We start from the raw sequence: 12720 nt of genomic DNA, 5'->3' as shown, positions 1-12720 counted from the left end.
ATCCTTGCTCACATCATCCGCCTGTGCGTGAAATTGCCTATCTCGCACCGGACGGCTAAGCTGTGTGACTGACGAAAGGAGTTGACAATGTCAGTGTCTTGCAATTCGGCAATCACCCGTGACCCCGTCACCGTTCGTTTCGCAGCGCGATGCTTTCTTTTTGAACGATAGCGCCTCAATCTCAGTGACTCAAGATCAGTCTCAGGTGTGCCTCGTCCTTGGAACTTGACCTTGAGTGAGCCACAAAGAGCTCCTCCAACGAGGCTGGTGCTTTGACTAAATCCTGGTCCTCGATTCAGTTGGGAAGAGGGACGAGCAAGATCGCACGCTAAGCAGCGAGCCAGCCCCAAACAGGGACAAGCCCACCTTTCTGGCAAGCGCGGCCTGTGAGGTCTCAAGTACCCTTGTCACTTTGATAATCACACTGATCCCGCGTCACACACCTCAGCTCGCACACGACCTCGCACGTGCGCACAGGAGAACCAAAGAATGCATTGATGTTGAACAGTGAGAGAGGATGCAGATGTTGAAACCCGTTGCTATGCGTTTGAGAAGAGGGAGGGAAACCAGGGGAAAGAGAGTTCGAAATCATTTGTTGAGAGCACCGTTGAGGTGAACCCTCATCGCCATCTTTCGTCGCGGGGCGACCAATCTAGTTGACATAGTCTTCGACGCCACCGCACTCGCACACGAGCACCCTGTCACCGAACGCGTCGTCGATCCTGCTGACGGGGGGCCAGAACTTGTTCTTCTTGAGTTCTGCCACCGGGTACACCGCTCGCTCTCTCGAGTACGGCCTGGTCCACTCGCCCTCGGTAATGGCGTGAATCGTATGCGGCGCGTTCTTGAGCAGATTGTCATCCTTGGGCTGCTTACCCTGTCGAATCTCCTCCACCTCCTGACGAATGGAAATGAACGCCTCGATCAACCTGTCGATCTCCTGCAAACTCTCGCTCTCGGTGATCTCGATCAGCAGACCCGTCGAGATAGGCCAGGAGCACGTGGGCGGGTGGAAGCCGTAGTCGATCAACCTCTTCGCAAAGTCCATCACCTTGAGTCCTTCGGATTCGAACTCGGCGACGTCGATGAGCAGCTCGTGTGCGACACGACCGCGGTCGCCGGTGTACTTGAGCTTGTAATGGTCCTTGAGGCGGTGTGCGACGTAATTGGCCGCGAGCAGCGAGGTCTCGGTCGACTTCTTCAGGCCGTGCCAGCCGAGCATCTTGATGTACGCCCATGCGATGGTCAGAATCGAAGCGCTACCCCAGGGAGCGGCGGAGATGGGGTCGATCGCCATCTCGCCTCCCGTCGAGGCGAGCGGGTGTCCGGGCAAGAAAGGCGCCAGGTGCTCAGCAACGCAAATGGGTCCCACTCCCGGTCCACCACCGCCGTGCGGAATCGAGAACGTCTTGTGCAAGTTCAAGTGCGTAACGTCCGCGCCCATGATAGCTGGGTTGGTCAGCGCCACCTGCGCCTGCAGGTTGGCTCCGTCCAAATACACCTGTCCGCCATTGTCGTGGACGATCCGGAACGCCTCCTGGATGTCGCGGAAGTAGCAGCCCGTCGTCGCGGGCTCGGTGATCATGGTGGCCGCCAACACATCCTTGTGCTGCTCGGCCTTGCTTCGGAGGTCCTCGAGATCGATCGAGCCATCCGCCTTGGTCTTGACGGGCACGACGCGCATACCGGCCATGATGGCGCTCGCCGGGTTCGTGCCGTGCGCACTGGTGGGGATCAAACACACGTCCCTCTTGCCCTCCCCCTTGCTCTCGTGGTACGCACGGATGACGGACAGACCGGCAAACTCGCCCTGCGCACCCGAGTTGGGCTGCAGCGACACGGCGGGGAAACCGGTGATGAGGCAGAGATCACGCTCGAGCTCGCGGATGAGCACGTCGTACCCTTGCGCCTGGTCCTCGGGTGCGAAGGGGTGGAGCTGCGAGAATTCCGGCTTGGAGATGAGCATCATGCTCGAGGTCGAGTTGAGCTTCATGGTGCAGGAGCCGAGGGGGATCATGGCGTGGACGAGCGAGAGGTCCTTGGCCTGGAGCGAGTGGATGTAGCGCAGCATCTGGGTCTCGGAGCGGTGCGCGGAGAAAACAGGCTGCTGGAGGAACTTGGAGGTTCGGGCAAAGTCCGGCACCGCGGGGAGGTTTGCGGACTCCGTAGAGGCGGTCTGGAGCGAGGAGGAAATGGTGAGCGTCTCGGTGGAGGAGGCGTCAAGGCCGATGGAAGAGGCGATCTGCAGCAAATCCTCGGGCTTGTAGGGCACCTCGCCGGACTTGACATTCTTGAGGGCGAATGCGAACACGTTGAGCACGTCGGTGAGCTGCTCGATGCTGACCGTCTCGTCGAGCGTGATGCCGACGCGGGTGTCGCTGATGCGGCGCAGGTTAATCTCGGCCTTCTTGGCCTCCTCGTGGATGCGGACGGCACCGACACCAGCCTTGCTCAGGTCGATGGTGAGCGTGTCGAAAAAGGCACCGTCACGGTTGACGACGCGAACACCGAGCTCGGTCAGCTCATGCTTGAGCAGGCGGGTGAGGGCGTGCACCTTGGCGGCGATCTTGCGCAGACCGTCGGGACCGTGGTAGACGGCGTACATGGCGGACATGTTGGCCAAAAGAGCCTGAGCAGTGCAGATGTTGGAGGTGGCCTTCTCACGACGAATGTGCTGCTCTCGCGTCTGGAGCGCAAGTCGGTAGGCGGGCTCACCACGAGCGTCCTTGCTGAGACCGACGAGACGACCGGGAATCTTGCGCTTGATTGAGTCGCGAACGGCAAAGAAGGCGGCGTGGGGACCACCGAATCCGGGAGGCACACCGAAGCGAGCAGCGTTGCCGAGAGCGATGTCGGCACCCCACTCGCCAGGAGGCTTGATCATGGTGAGCGCCAGCAAGTCCGTAGCAGCGATGGTCATACCGCCCAAACCCTTGATCTCCTTGGCCAGCGCCTCCCAGTCGGTGAGACGTCCGTCGACGTCGGGGTATTGAACGAGAGCACCGATGATGTCTTCGCGGGGGATCTGGTCGGCAGGAGGCAGGCGGTGGCCTTCAGGAGTGCGCAGCTCGGTGGAGACCACCTTGATACCGAAACCCTTGGCACGCTGGCGAAGCACAGCGAGAGTCTGAGGCAGAACACCACGGTCGACGAGGAACGTCTTTCTCTTGCTCTTGGTCTGTCCGTAGGCAAGGATCATGGCCTCGGCAGCGGCAGTGCCCTCATCGAGGAGCGATGCGTTGGCAAGGTCGAGCCCAGTGAGCGACTTAACCATGGTCTGGAAGTTGATGAGCGACTCGAGACGGCCCTGGGAGATCTCTGGCTGGTAAGGGGTGTAGCTGGTGTACCAGGCAGGGTTTTCGAGGACGTTGCGGAGGATGACGGGAGGTACGAGGGTGTTCTGGTAGCCCATGCCGATGAGACTCTTGAATGGGCGGTTCATCTTTGCGATGGTCTCTGCGCGCTGAGCGAGCTCGCTCTCGGAGAGAGGCTTGATCTGGTCGTAGTTGGAGGCCTCGTCAGCGAGACGCACATTGGGCGAGACGGTATCGGCGATGAGCTGCTCCATCTCCGAGTAGCCAAGAGCCTCGAGCATCTTGGCCGAGTCCTGGTCCCTGGGGCCGACATGACGAGCCTCGAAGGTGTCGAGCGGGGCAAAGATGGACTTGGCAACGTGGCGGGCGCCAAGCTCGGGGGCGTTCTCGGTGGAGCTGAGCGTGGCGAGCCCTCGTCGCTTGGAAGGAAGAGCTTGGGTCGATGCCGCAGCAACGGTATGAAGACGAGCGCTGGAGGGCAAGGTGATGCGTGAGCTCGATGCGAGAGGCACGCTTCGAATGGACCGAGCGGCGGCGACGCGCGATCGCGCCAGGACGGACGAAGCGATCATAGCGTCGGCAGCTCCGTGTGGTGGCGCCTACGGAGTTGGAAGCGATCCGAAGGGTAGGGGGCAAGGAGGAGCGCCTTTCAGACGACGTGCTTTTATTGAACGCGTGCAACGGATAGGCACTGGCAGAGAGCAGTGGTGGCTGCGAGGGGAGTGAGCGTAGCTCGGGTCGTTCCGAGTGGGTGCTGCCTGGTGCTTGACGGACGGTCTAAACCAGCTCGAACTCGACTTGAACTGTGGATGGGATAGTCGGAGCAGCGCAAGGTCCGTGACGATGGTGGTGGTGGCAGGTCGAGATCCTTGTCAAGCGAGTTGAGGAAGCTACTGCTGCGAAGAAAGTGGTTTCGAGCGATAAGCGGAACAGTGCTCAAGAACTTTTGCTCACGCTCAACGGGTACGCTTTCTTGCGCAGGCCGGCGTGCACCTGCCCCGGACAGTACGGAGCCAGTGCGTCTGCCTGCAGGACGAATCTCAGGCCAATGACCTGCGCTGCATATTGAATGCTTTGTGTCTCTCTCCATTCTGTCACGAGGTGGGCAAGCGTTCGGGACCCAATTGGCCGTGAGAGCTGCAGGGTTGAGCCACACAGCCGGTGCTCTCTAAATTTTTCGCTCCTTTTACCGGCTGAAGCTGTCTGAAAGCCAAGAAGGACGGACCCCTTTCGTTCGCGCGTTGCTAAGCGAGCGCGCTCACGTTTTTGAAGGATTTGCAACTTGTCCCACGGCAGGCGGAGTTGAGACTTCCGACAGCAGCTGCGCTCACTCGCTCCAGATAACGCTCTCTGTGCGCGCCAACAAAGTTTTCGGAAAGCCTCTTCTGTCCCTCTCGTCCCGCTTTTTCACAATTTGGACGGCCAAGAGAGCTGGGGTAACTGCTCGACACTCATTCGCTGACTGCCAGGAAGAAGGCGCAGCTGCTCATGAGGGCCCACACAGCGACCGGTCAAGCATTCATATGGCAGTCTGCGATTTGCTGCTCCGTTTCCACGAGATTAGCCTCGCATCTAAGGGTCCTGCCTCTTATAGTAATCGCACCTGCCTCTAATGGTAGGTGGCCACCCGTTCGAAGATCTCTTATCGAGATGCCTTTTGTCCTCGTTGCCGTTCTTAGCCGTGTCCCACACTCGTCATGCTTCACTCGTGACGCTGCGTCGTGACTTTTGTAGTTGTGTCTTGTGACCTTGATTGCACGGCGCACACCTCGGCTTGGTGCATGCTCAGCTCTCGGTGGGCCGCCGTGAGCAGGCTGCTGCGAGTGCGCAGGGTTTTCTCGCAGGCCGAAATCGGCGCACGCGTCGAAACCGCCAAATCCGAACTGCCCTTTCCTCCGCTTCGTCCTTTTAGGGGTCCAACCCCACCATCATCAAATGCCAAAGCTCGGATACTGATTCGCCAACTTCCTCAGCTCCGTGTCGCAGTCGACAATACTGATCTTCTTGCCCGCCAGCACCATATATGTCTGATTCACCTTCCCTTGCTGCGTCGTCTTAGAACCGAGCCTGCTAGCCGTCCACGTCTTGCCATTGCTCGAGCGCGAGAAGGTCTCGACGACGCCATGCCGACGCATGAGCTCTGCCGCCGATACGCAGTGTGCGTCGGCGACCACCTGCACGTCGGGCTCCAGCTTGTCTTTCTCCTCCTCGAGCGAGGACTGGAACGTCAAGGTTGGGCCGTCGAAGTGTAGGAACCGCACTGCGGTCTCGTCGGACTGCTTCGCGGCCGTGGCACGATGGTAGTCGTTGAGGATGCGTTGCGTCCGTCGAAGGATCTGCCAGGCGTCGTCGAGGATCGAGGCTGTGTCTGACCCTTGCGCGGCCAAGCTCGAGCCTGTCGTCGCGGGCACCCGTTCGATCAGCACAAAGGTCAGCAATCGTCGTGTGGTGAAAGAGACCCGGTACTCGGTACTCTGGAAAGGATCTTCCTGCAGTAGGGTCAGACTCTCATGCGTGATGGGCACCTCGCTCTCGCCGACGTACGCTCGAAAGCTCTCGAACGGCCGCGGCCGCTCGGTGCCCCATCCGTCGAGCTCAAAGTCATGATGCTCTGACTGCATCGACACGCCACCGAGCGACATGTCGAATGGCTCACGAGTGTCGCCTGACTTGTCCTGGTCGCTGAAGATGCTAGCCGCCGATGGAAGCTTGGGCGACGAGGTGGCCCCTCCTGTCTCGGATCGCAGCGCTTTGGTGTTGTACCACGCTGCTGATGTCACCGAGATCGATGGGAACGCTTTGGCGCTGCTGCTTGTCCGAATCGATGCGGCATCTGAAGTGCGAACGTCGTTGCTGGGCGAGATTGGGCTGCTGCTCGACGGCTCGGTGGTAGAAGCTCCCGTTACCAACGTGAGCGGGGGCTTCGCTTCATCAGCCAGTCCCGTCGCCGCGCTCTTCAGCAGATCCGCGCCAGAATCGTCCGGCGCTGGCAACGTCTCGACAATCGATGTGTCCTGAGGAGTGTCGTCGATGCCGAGCGCCGCAGCCAGTTCCTCGACATCCACCTCGGGCTCGAGGATCGACACCTTGGTTACCACGCTGGCGTCTATATCTGCACCGCTGGTGTCGAACGATGCATCCGCGAAGCGGCTCCGGTCCGAGATGTCTGCGTCCTGCGCAGGCTTCGACGACGCAGCGGATGTGTCAGCCTGGCTCTGTTCGGCTTTCGGAACGCTGCCTATTCCGAGCGAAGCGCCGATACCTCGGAAAGCAAGTTCGGCACCATTCCACATCTTGCCGCCCGCTTCCTGGATTGGAATGACATCGGCCAGTCTTTGCTGAAAGGCTTGCAGCGGGCTTGATGATTCGCCATCGTTGCTCGCGCTGGCGTCTTTGGCTTTGCTGGGCGCTTCGATGGGCGAGGATGGGGTAGGTGGAGCTGCTGCTTCTGCTGTGGAGACGACGCTCGTATCGGCCGCCGCAGAAAGGTCAGCTGGCTCGACGGGTTCGACCGAAGCGACACGTTGCTCCTTCGACAGGCCGTCTACCGCTGGTTTCTGACTCGCAGTCTCGCTCTGCACCGAGGTGTCGCCGTTCCCACGAAAGCCGAGCTTGCCCAGCCCACTGAAGACGCTGCCCCAATTTGACCACCGCGTCGAATCCGTCGCGGTCGAAGAAGCGAAACTCGATGCGCTCGCAGAACGCTGTTGCATGACGGGTGAAGAGACGATGCGTTTCTTGTTCGCGCCTGCTGCAGCGGAGAGCAGGCCGTTGCGCATGTCACGCTTGCTGCTGCTGCTGCTCGAGGAGCCTCGCTCTCGTATCGCTCCCGACGTGCCTCTCTTGCGCCCGTCGCTGGTGCTCGAGACCGACGCGGCTCGAATCAGGTCTCGTTCCCGCTCGAGGCCTGTGAGGTGGCTGACTACGCGCCGGAGCAACTCCGCCTTGGTTTCTGGGTCGATCGCTTCTTGAGATGACGGATATGTTCCTTCGAGTCGAGATGCTGAGGGAGGGCTCGACTTGCGACGAGGTAGGATCAATCCAGACTCATCACCTTTCTCGTCCTCATCCTCGGAGTCGAAGCAGCCAGCGTCGGTCGGTGGCCACAAGATCAGCGTGTCCGACAAGATGACCAGATCTCGTTCGCCATGCTTGCCCTTCTTCAGTCTCTGCGCCGCCTCTGTCTGCATCAGCTGCATCATCTTCGACCTCGGAGCTCTTGGCACCACCGGGAAGCCCTCCACGCACTCGGTGAACAGACTCCGCTGCTGCACGACATCCGCATTGGTCGCCAGCTCCAGGTCCCAGCTCCAAGCCCAGACGGAAAAGTATTTCTCGAGCGACCTTTCCAAGCCTGGTCTTCCCGCCTTCTGCGAAAGGATGTGGGCCGGGCAGCCATTGAGCAGCACCCAGTCCCGCCATGCGCGGCGGATGCTTTCTTCCAGCCACAGATCGGGTAGTATCGCGTCGTGGTACTCTTTGACTGGCTTCGCGGGTGATTCTGCCGTTGCTGGCGGATGTCGGATCGTATGCGGGAGATCGATGCTCGCATGCACCCAGATGCCGTGTTCCACCTCGATGAGGATCATCCGCCGCTTGCTCGAGTGGACGTTCCACGACCGCCCTGCGCTGGTCCCGTCTTCTGACAGCTGCTTGTTGCTTCCGGTGGGCTTGGAGACCATGCTGCAGAACTCGATCATGCCTTTGGCTACACCGATCTGCCGCAGCATCCGGTCCTTGAGGGCCGCCCGTGCTCGACTTGTGTAGAACAAAATTTGGGCCGCCTCGCATGCGTTCTCTCGGGCATCTTCGTCCTCTGCTTCGCCTGACGCATCGACATCTTGCTGAGATGAGCCCTCGGATGGCGTATCGCTGGAACGCTTCTTAGGCGGCTTGAGAGCGGGACAGAAGATGGTGAAGTACGACAGGGTTGCTGGCTTGAATGACACTTGCGGAGATGACGAGATGGTCGAGGTCGAAGGCACGGACAGAGTGGAGAAGGACGGAAGGAAGGACATCCTTCACGAACGCCGGCGCTGAGTCTCGCTTGGACGTCAGTGCACCGAGAGCGCCTAGCTGCGAGCCTCAAGCCTGTCCACGACGATCATGTGTGGTGATCAGCTTCGACTGTTGCTGCGGACGAAAGGTGGTGTTGGAGTGGAGGAGGAACGCGTTGAAAGCGTGTGTCTCACGCTCCGCACACCTTTGAGAAATTCGGGACCCTGAGATATCCGCTCCTGGAAGCCACTTTCAAGTCTCAGCCCATGCAGACAGAGCATTCACACACACGAAAGTCGAGGAAGCGTTGCAAGTATCTCATGATGATGATAGGTACTGCACATATGTATCTACAAGGCCATGGTCGTCGACCCGGCCAAACTGCCCTTTCACCGCGCTCTATGCGGCATAGCTGCGCAGACCCGATGCGAGCTTGCCGACCTCGGAAATCTCGGTGATCTTGCAGAGCGTGCCCTTGAACTCGGGCAGGTAGCGGGCGCCCGTGAGCGGATCCGAGACGGAGCCAGCACCGGCAGCCGTAATGAGACGATGAGTGCCGGCGCAGATGATGAACGTCTGCTCGAGAGGGTCGTAGCCGGGCACGGCGACGGCATCACGCGGGCTGCGCTCGGCCAACGAGATGATCTGCTGCGCCTTCTGAGCCACGGCCGGGGCCGGCGAGAGGTCCATGAGACGCTTGGCAAAGCTGGCGGCCATGGCGTAGTTGTTGACCTTGCGCGCTTCGGTCATGGCACTGCGCAGCGCCAACGTCTGATGCTGCGGTTGCAGCTGAGTGTGCGTGAAAAGCGCAGCAAGCTCGAGGTTGCGAGCGACATTGTCAGGCTCAGCAGCGATGAGCTTACGACGGCCAAGCTCGATCGAGATACCGAGGATGTACTCTCGGCAAAGCACGATCAGGTCCTGGATCTCGGTGGCTTCTGCGTCAGTAGATGCCGGGGTCACCACCAGCTGATGCAGCAAGCGACGGAAGATAGTCTCTGCCTCGGCAAGCTTGTTGGCGCTAACGGCGCGGTAGCCCTCCTGCAGATCGCCCGAAGCGAGCAGCTTGACGGATCGAGGTGAGGCAGGGTGCGCCTTGGTCACCTTGCCGTCGCTCTCTTCGTTGTTGCGGCGCAGGTGTACCTCGATAGGACCGGCACTCGGCGCCGCAGGCAGATAGTTGCGTGCGGCCAAGTACGACGAGAGGAACAAGGGCTTCAAGGGCGCGAAATCCACGATGCCGGCTTGCCGCGATAGCAATGTCATCGCAGTCTCGAACGACCCTGCTGCGGCGTGATCGGCGGCGACCGGCGAGTTGCGCAACCAGTGTTCCGACTCGGAGCTTCCAGCGCCCAGTCCTTCGAGCGGCGTCTCTTGAAGAGGCGCCACGACTGCAGCCTCCTCCTCGGGCAATGCTGCGTCCTCCTCCGCAAGATCCCAGGCCTCTTCTGCCTCGCCAAAGTCCTCAGGCGCAGCGTCAAAGGCATCCTCGTCCTCCTCGTCGGTCTCTTCCAATGCTTCGCCATCGAGCCACGATTCGATATCGTGCGTCTTGCCGCCGTTGAGGGCGTTGTCCTTGAAGATGGGACCACCGTCGTTGCCAGCCACGAGAGCACGGTCAAAGTAGCTCTGCTCGCTGCTGACGATGGGCCAGTTGTGCAGGTAGGCTTGCGACACCGCAGTGGGAGGCGCCAGCTTGGACGTACCCTCACCCAAGTCGAGTTGTCGGTCCACCTCTTGCGCTTCCTCTTCCATGCCAGCTTCCGCAGCGATGGCGGCAGCGCGGTCGTCCAACCCATTCGACTTGGCGGCAGCGTACGCGAGCGCAGACAGACCGACATCGGAAAGCACGTTGCTGCGTGCCTCGGCGTTTCCAAGGTAGAGCGCGTTGTGGAAGCGGCTCAGCTGATCGCCACGCTTGTCGGCGATGACCGACATCTTGGCGAGCTTGTCCGTGTTGCCCGTGATGAGGTACAGGAAGCTGAGCTTGTCGAAGCTCTTGGTTCGCTGGTAGGCACGCTCGACGATCTTGTGGTTGCCCTGACGAAGCGCCGCAGCGCCCAATCGGTTCCACACCTCGTCGACGTTGAGCGACTCGGCGGTTTCCAGAGCGACATCGAGGTTGCCGCACTCGATGGCCAGGTCGAAGCGAGTGCTCTTGTCCTGAACGAAATGCAGGGCAATCTCGGGATAGCCCTTCTTTTGCAGGAAAGCGATGATGGCCTGGCCGACGAGGTTGCTGTTCTTGATGATGGTGAGCACGTCGTCGTACTTGCCCTGGACGAGCGCCAGCTTGAAGCGGAACTCGGTCGGGTCGATGGTGATGTTCTGCGGACGAGCGGATCGGTCGAGACATGAGACGGTCTTGCCCTTGACACGCGTGAGGTAGACGGGCTGCTCGAGCGTCTTGATGATGCCGTTATCGCCCTGCGGAAGCGCATACTTGATGTGGTTCAAGGTGCTGTAGAGGAGCACGCCGCTCTCGTCCCACGCTGCGCTCTTGATGCGGATGGTCTCGTGGATGAGGTTGCTGGAGGCGAACGACTTGTCGGCGAGCGTGATGGTGTGCTTGCTGAGCAGTGCCACCATGCTGCCGTCGATGCTCCAAATGACGTACTTGACGGGGGGGCTGGTGAGCTCGGCGAGCGTCTTTTGCTGCTGGATGTCGTAGAGGATCACGCCGGTCGATGTGCTGAGGATAAGACTGGCGGTGCCGCCAAAGAAGATCTCATTGGTGGGCTGAGGAGGCGTGATGGTCTTGGTGACGGCGTTGTTGAGGTCGCGGATCTCGATGGTCTGCGCCGTCTTGTCGAGCACGGCGAAACGGTTGCGGGCCACAAAGATGGCGCTGGAGCCCTGGCCACGCTTGCCGACGCTCGAGGACTCGGCCAGATCGCCGCCGGCCTCACGAGGAAGAGGCGCGACATCGAAGGTGCCCTGGTCGCCGTTGACCGACGTGACGATGACGGATCGCTCGGCTGGGTTGAAGCTGAGTGTACGAGGAGGAATGTACTGGTTGCCGAGGCGCTTGACGCTGAGCACAGCCTGGTCGGCGCCGGTGCTGTAGTCGAGCGAGCGGACCTGCTTGTCGCGGATGTAGTAGAGCGTGTTTTGCTGAATGGAGAAAGCGGGACGCTCGCGTTCCAGCTTGAAAACGATGAGACCATTGTCGTGACCCGCAGCAAAGAGGTTGAGCGTAGGGTGGGCGGTGAGCACCCAGAAGCGATCGCTCTCTCTGCGGAAGGTCTGAACGGCGGTGCGCTTGCCCATGTCCCAGACACGGATGGTCTTGTCCTCGGCGTCCGAGATGATGAGCTCGTGTCGAGGGTGGAAGAGCGCGCACGAGACGTTGTTGAAATGGCCGCGGCACGTGTCGACTTCCCATGCTTTGGTATCCGACATCCTCCACAGCTTGATCTGACGGTCGTCACCGGCTGAGACGATGAGAGGCAAGGTCGGGTGGAACGAGGCCCAGTTGACACCGCGATCGTGGCCTTCGAGAACGTACTTGACCATGGCGTCTGTGTTGCCAAAGAGATCAGCCTGGCCACTGTTGGCTCGAGCGATCTGCTCCTCGATGCTCATGGGTTGAGCCGAGGTGTTCTTTTTGCGCAGGCCGCTGATGTCCCACACACGGACGGTCTGGTCCATGGACGCAGAGACGATGAGGTCCTCCTTGGGGTGGAACTGAGCACACATGACGTAGTGATTGTGGCCGGTGAGGATGGCGATGCAGGTTCGGCTCTGCCAGTTCCAGATGCGGATGGTCTGGTCATCGGAGGCACTGAGGATCCAAGGGTGTTCGTGGTGGAAGAAGACGGTGCGGACGTAGTCGAGATGGCCATTCAGCGTGAAGAGGCATTTTCGCGTCTTGTGGTTCCAGACCTTGATCTTGTAGTCATCACCACCACTAACGAGGAGGGGCTGCGAAGGATGGAAGCAGATGCCACGAACGGGGCCGTCATGCTCCTCGAGACGGTCGTAGATGGTGCCGGTCTGGTAGTTCCACAGCTGAATGGAGCCATTGTGAAGAGACGAGGCCAAGAGGGGAAGTCGCGGGTGGAAGGCGATGCCCTTGACCCTGTTGGATTTGGACTCGAACTTGGTGAGCATCTGCATGGTGAATGAGATGCTAGCTCGAAAGAGTCGAGCGGCTCAGAAGAGGAGGCGAGGCTGCCGCAGAGAGAACGCGAGTTGTAGTCAGATGCGAGGAGACGTGCTGACCCAGTATCGTAAGCAAGAGTCGATTGCTACGCTCGTTAGCCGCACCCGTGAAGGGAAGAAGAAAGAAATCGCGAAGAAGGAGGGGAGGAGAAGCGAAAGGTGGTGATGAGTTGACCGAGTTGGTGTTGGTGTCACGACTCTCGACCTTCTGCAACGGCAGAGCAACTGGCTGGCAGGCAGGCAA

At 60.2% G+C, this 12720-nt stretch overlaps 3 protein-coding genes across 3 annotated transcripts; all 3 read right to left on the bottom strand.

The window, feature by feature from the left end:
• Positions 1-652: 652 nt before the first annotated feature.
• Positions 653-3886, bottom strand: PSEUBRA_001380 (Glycine cleavage system P-protein, N-terminal; the record flags this gene model as incomplete). Its single annotated transcript, XM_016434612.1, has 1 exon — positions 653-3886. The coding sequence occupies one exon, from the start codon at positions 3884-3886 to the stop codon at positions 653-655; it is 3234 nt and encodes a 1077-aa protein (XP_016294037.1).
• A 1359-nt stretch (positions 3887-5245) lies between these two features.
• PSEUBRA_001379 (uncharacterized protein) lies at positions 5246-8332 on the bottom strand (the record flags this gene model as incomplete). The annotated part of the gene is made up of 1 exon (XM_016434627.2): positions 5246-8332. One exon carries the CDS (start codon positions 8330-8332, stop codon positions 5246-5248), a length of 3087 nt encoding a protein of 1028 aa, XP_016294036.2.
• A 379-nt stretch (positions 8333-8711) lies between these two features.
• PSEUBRA_001378 (WD40 repeat) lies at positions 8712-12431 on the bottom strand (the record flags this gene model as incomplete). Its single annotated transcript, XM_016434621.1, has 1 exon — positions 8712-12431. One exon carries the CDS (start codon positions 12429-12431, stop codon positions 8712-8714), a length of 3720 nt encoding a protein of 1239 aa, XP_016294035.1.
• Positions 12432-12720: the final 289 nt, after the last annotated feature.

Source organism: Kalmanozyma brasiliensis (genome assembly GCF_000497045.1).
Source record: "Kalmanozyma brasiliensis GHG001 unplaced genomic scaffold PSEUBRA_SCAF13, whole genome shotgun sequence".
NCBI lineage: Eukaryota > Fungi > Basidiomycota > Ustilaginomycetes > Ustilaginales > Kalmanozyma > Kalmanozyma brasiliensis.
Note: the sequence above shows the minus strand (reverse complement) of the source record. Positions and strands in the feature narration are given on the sequence as shown.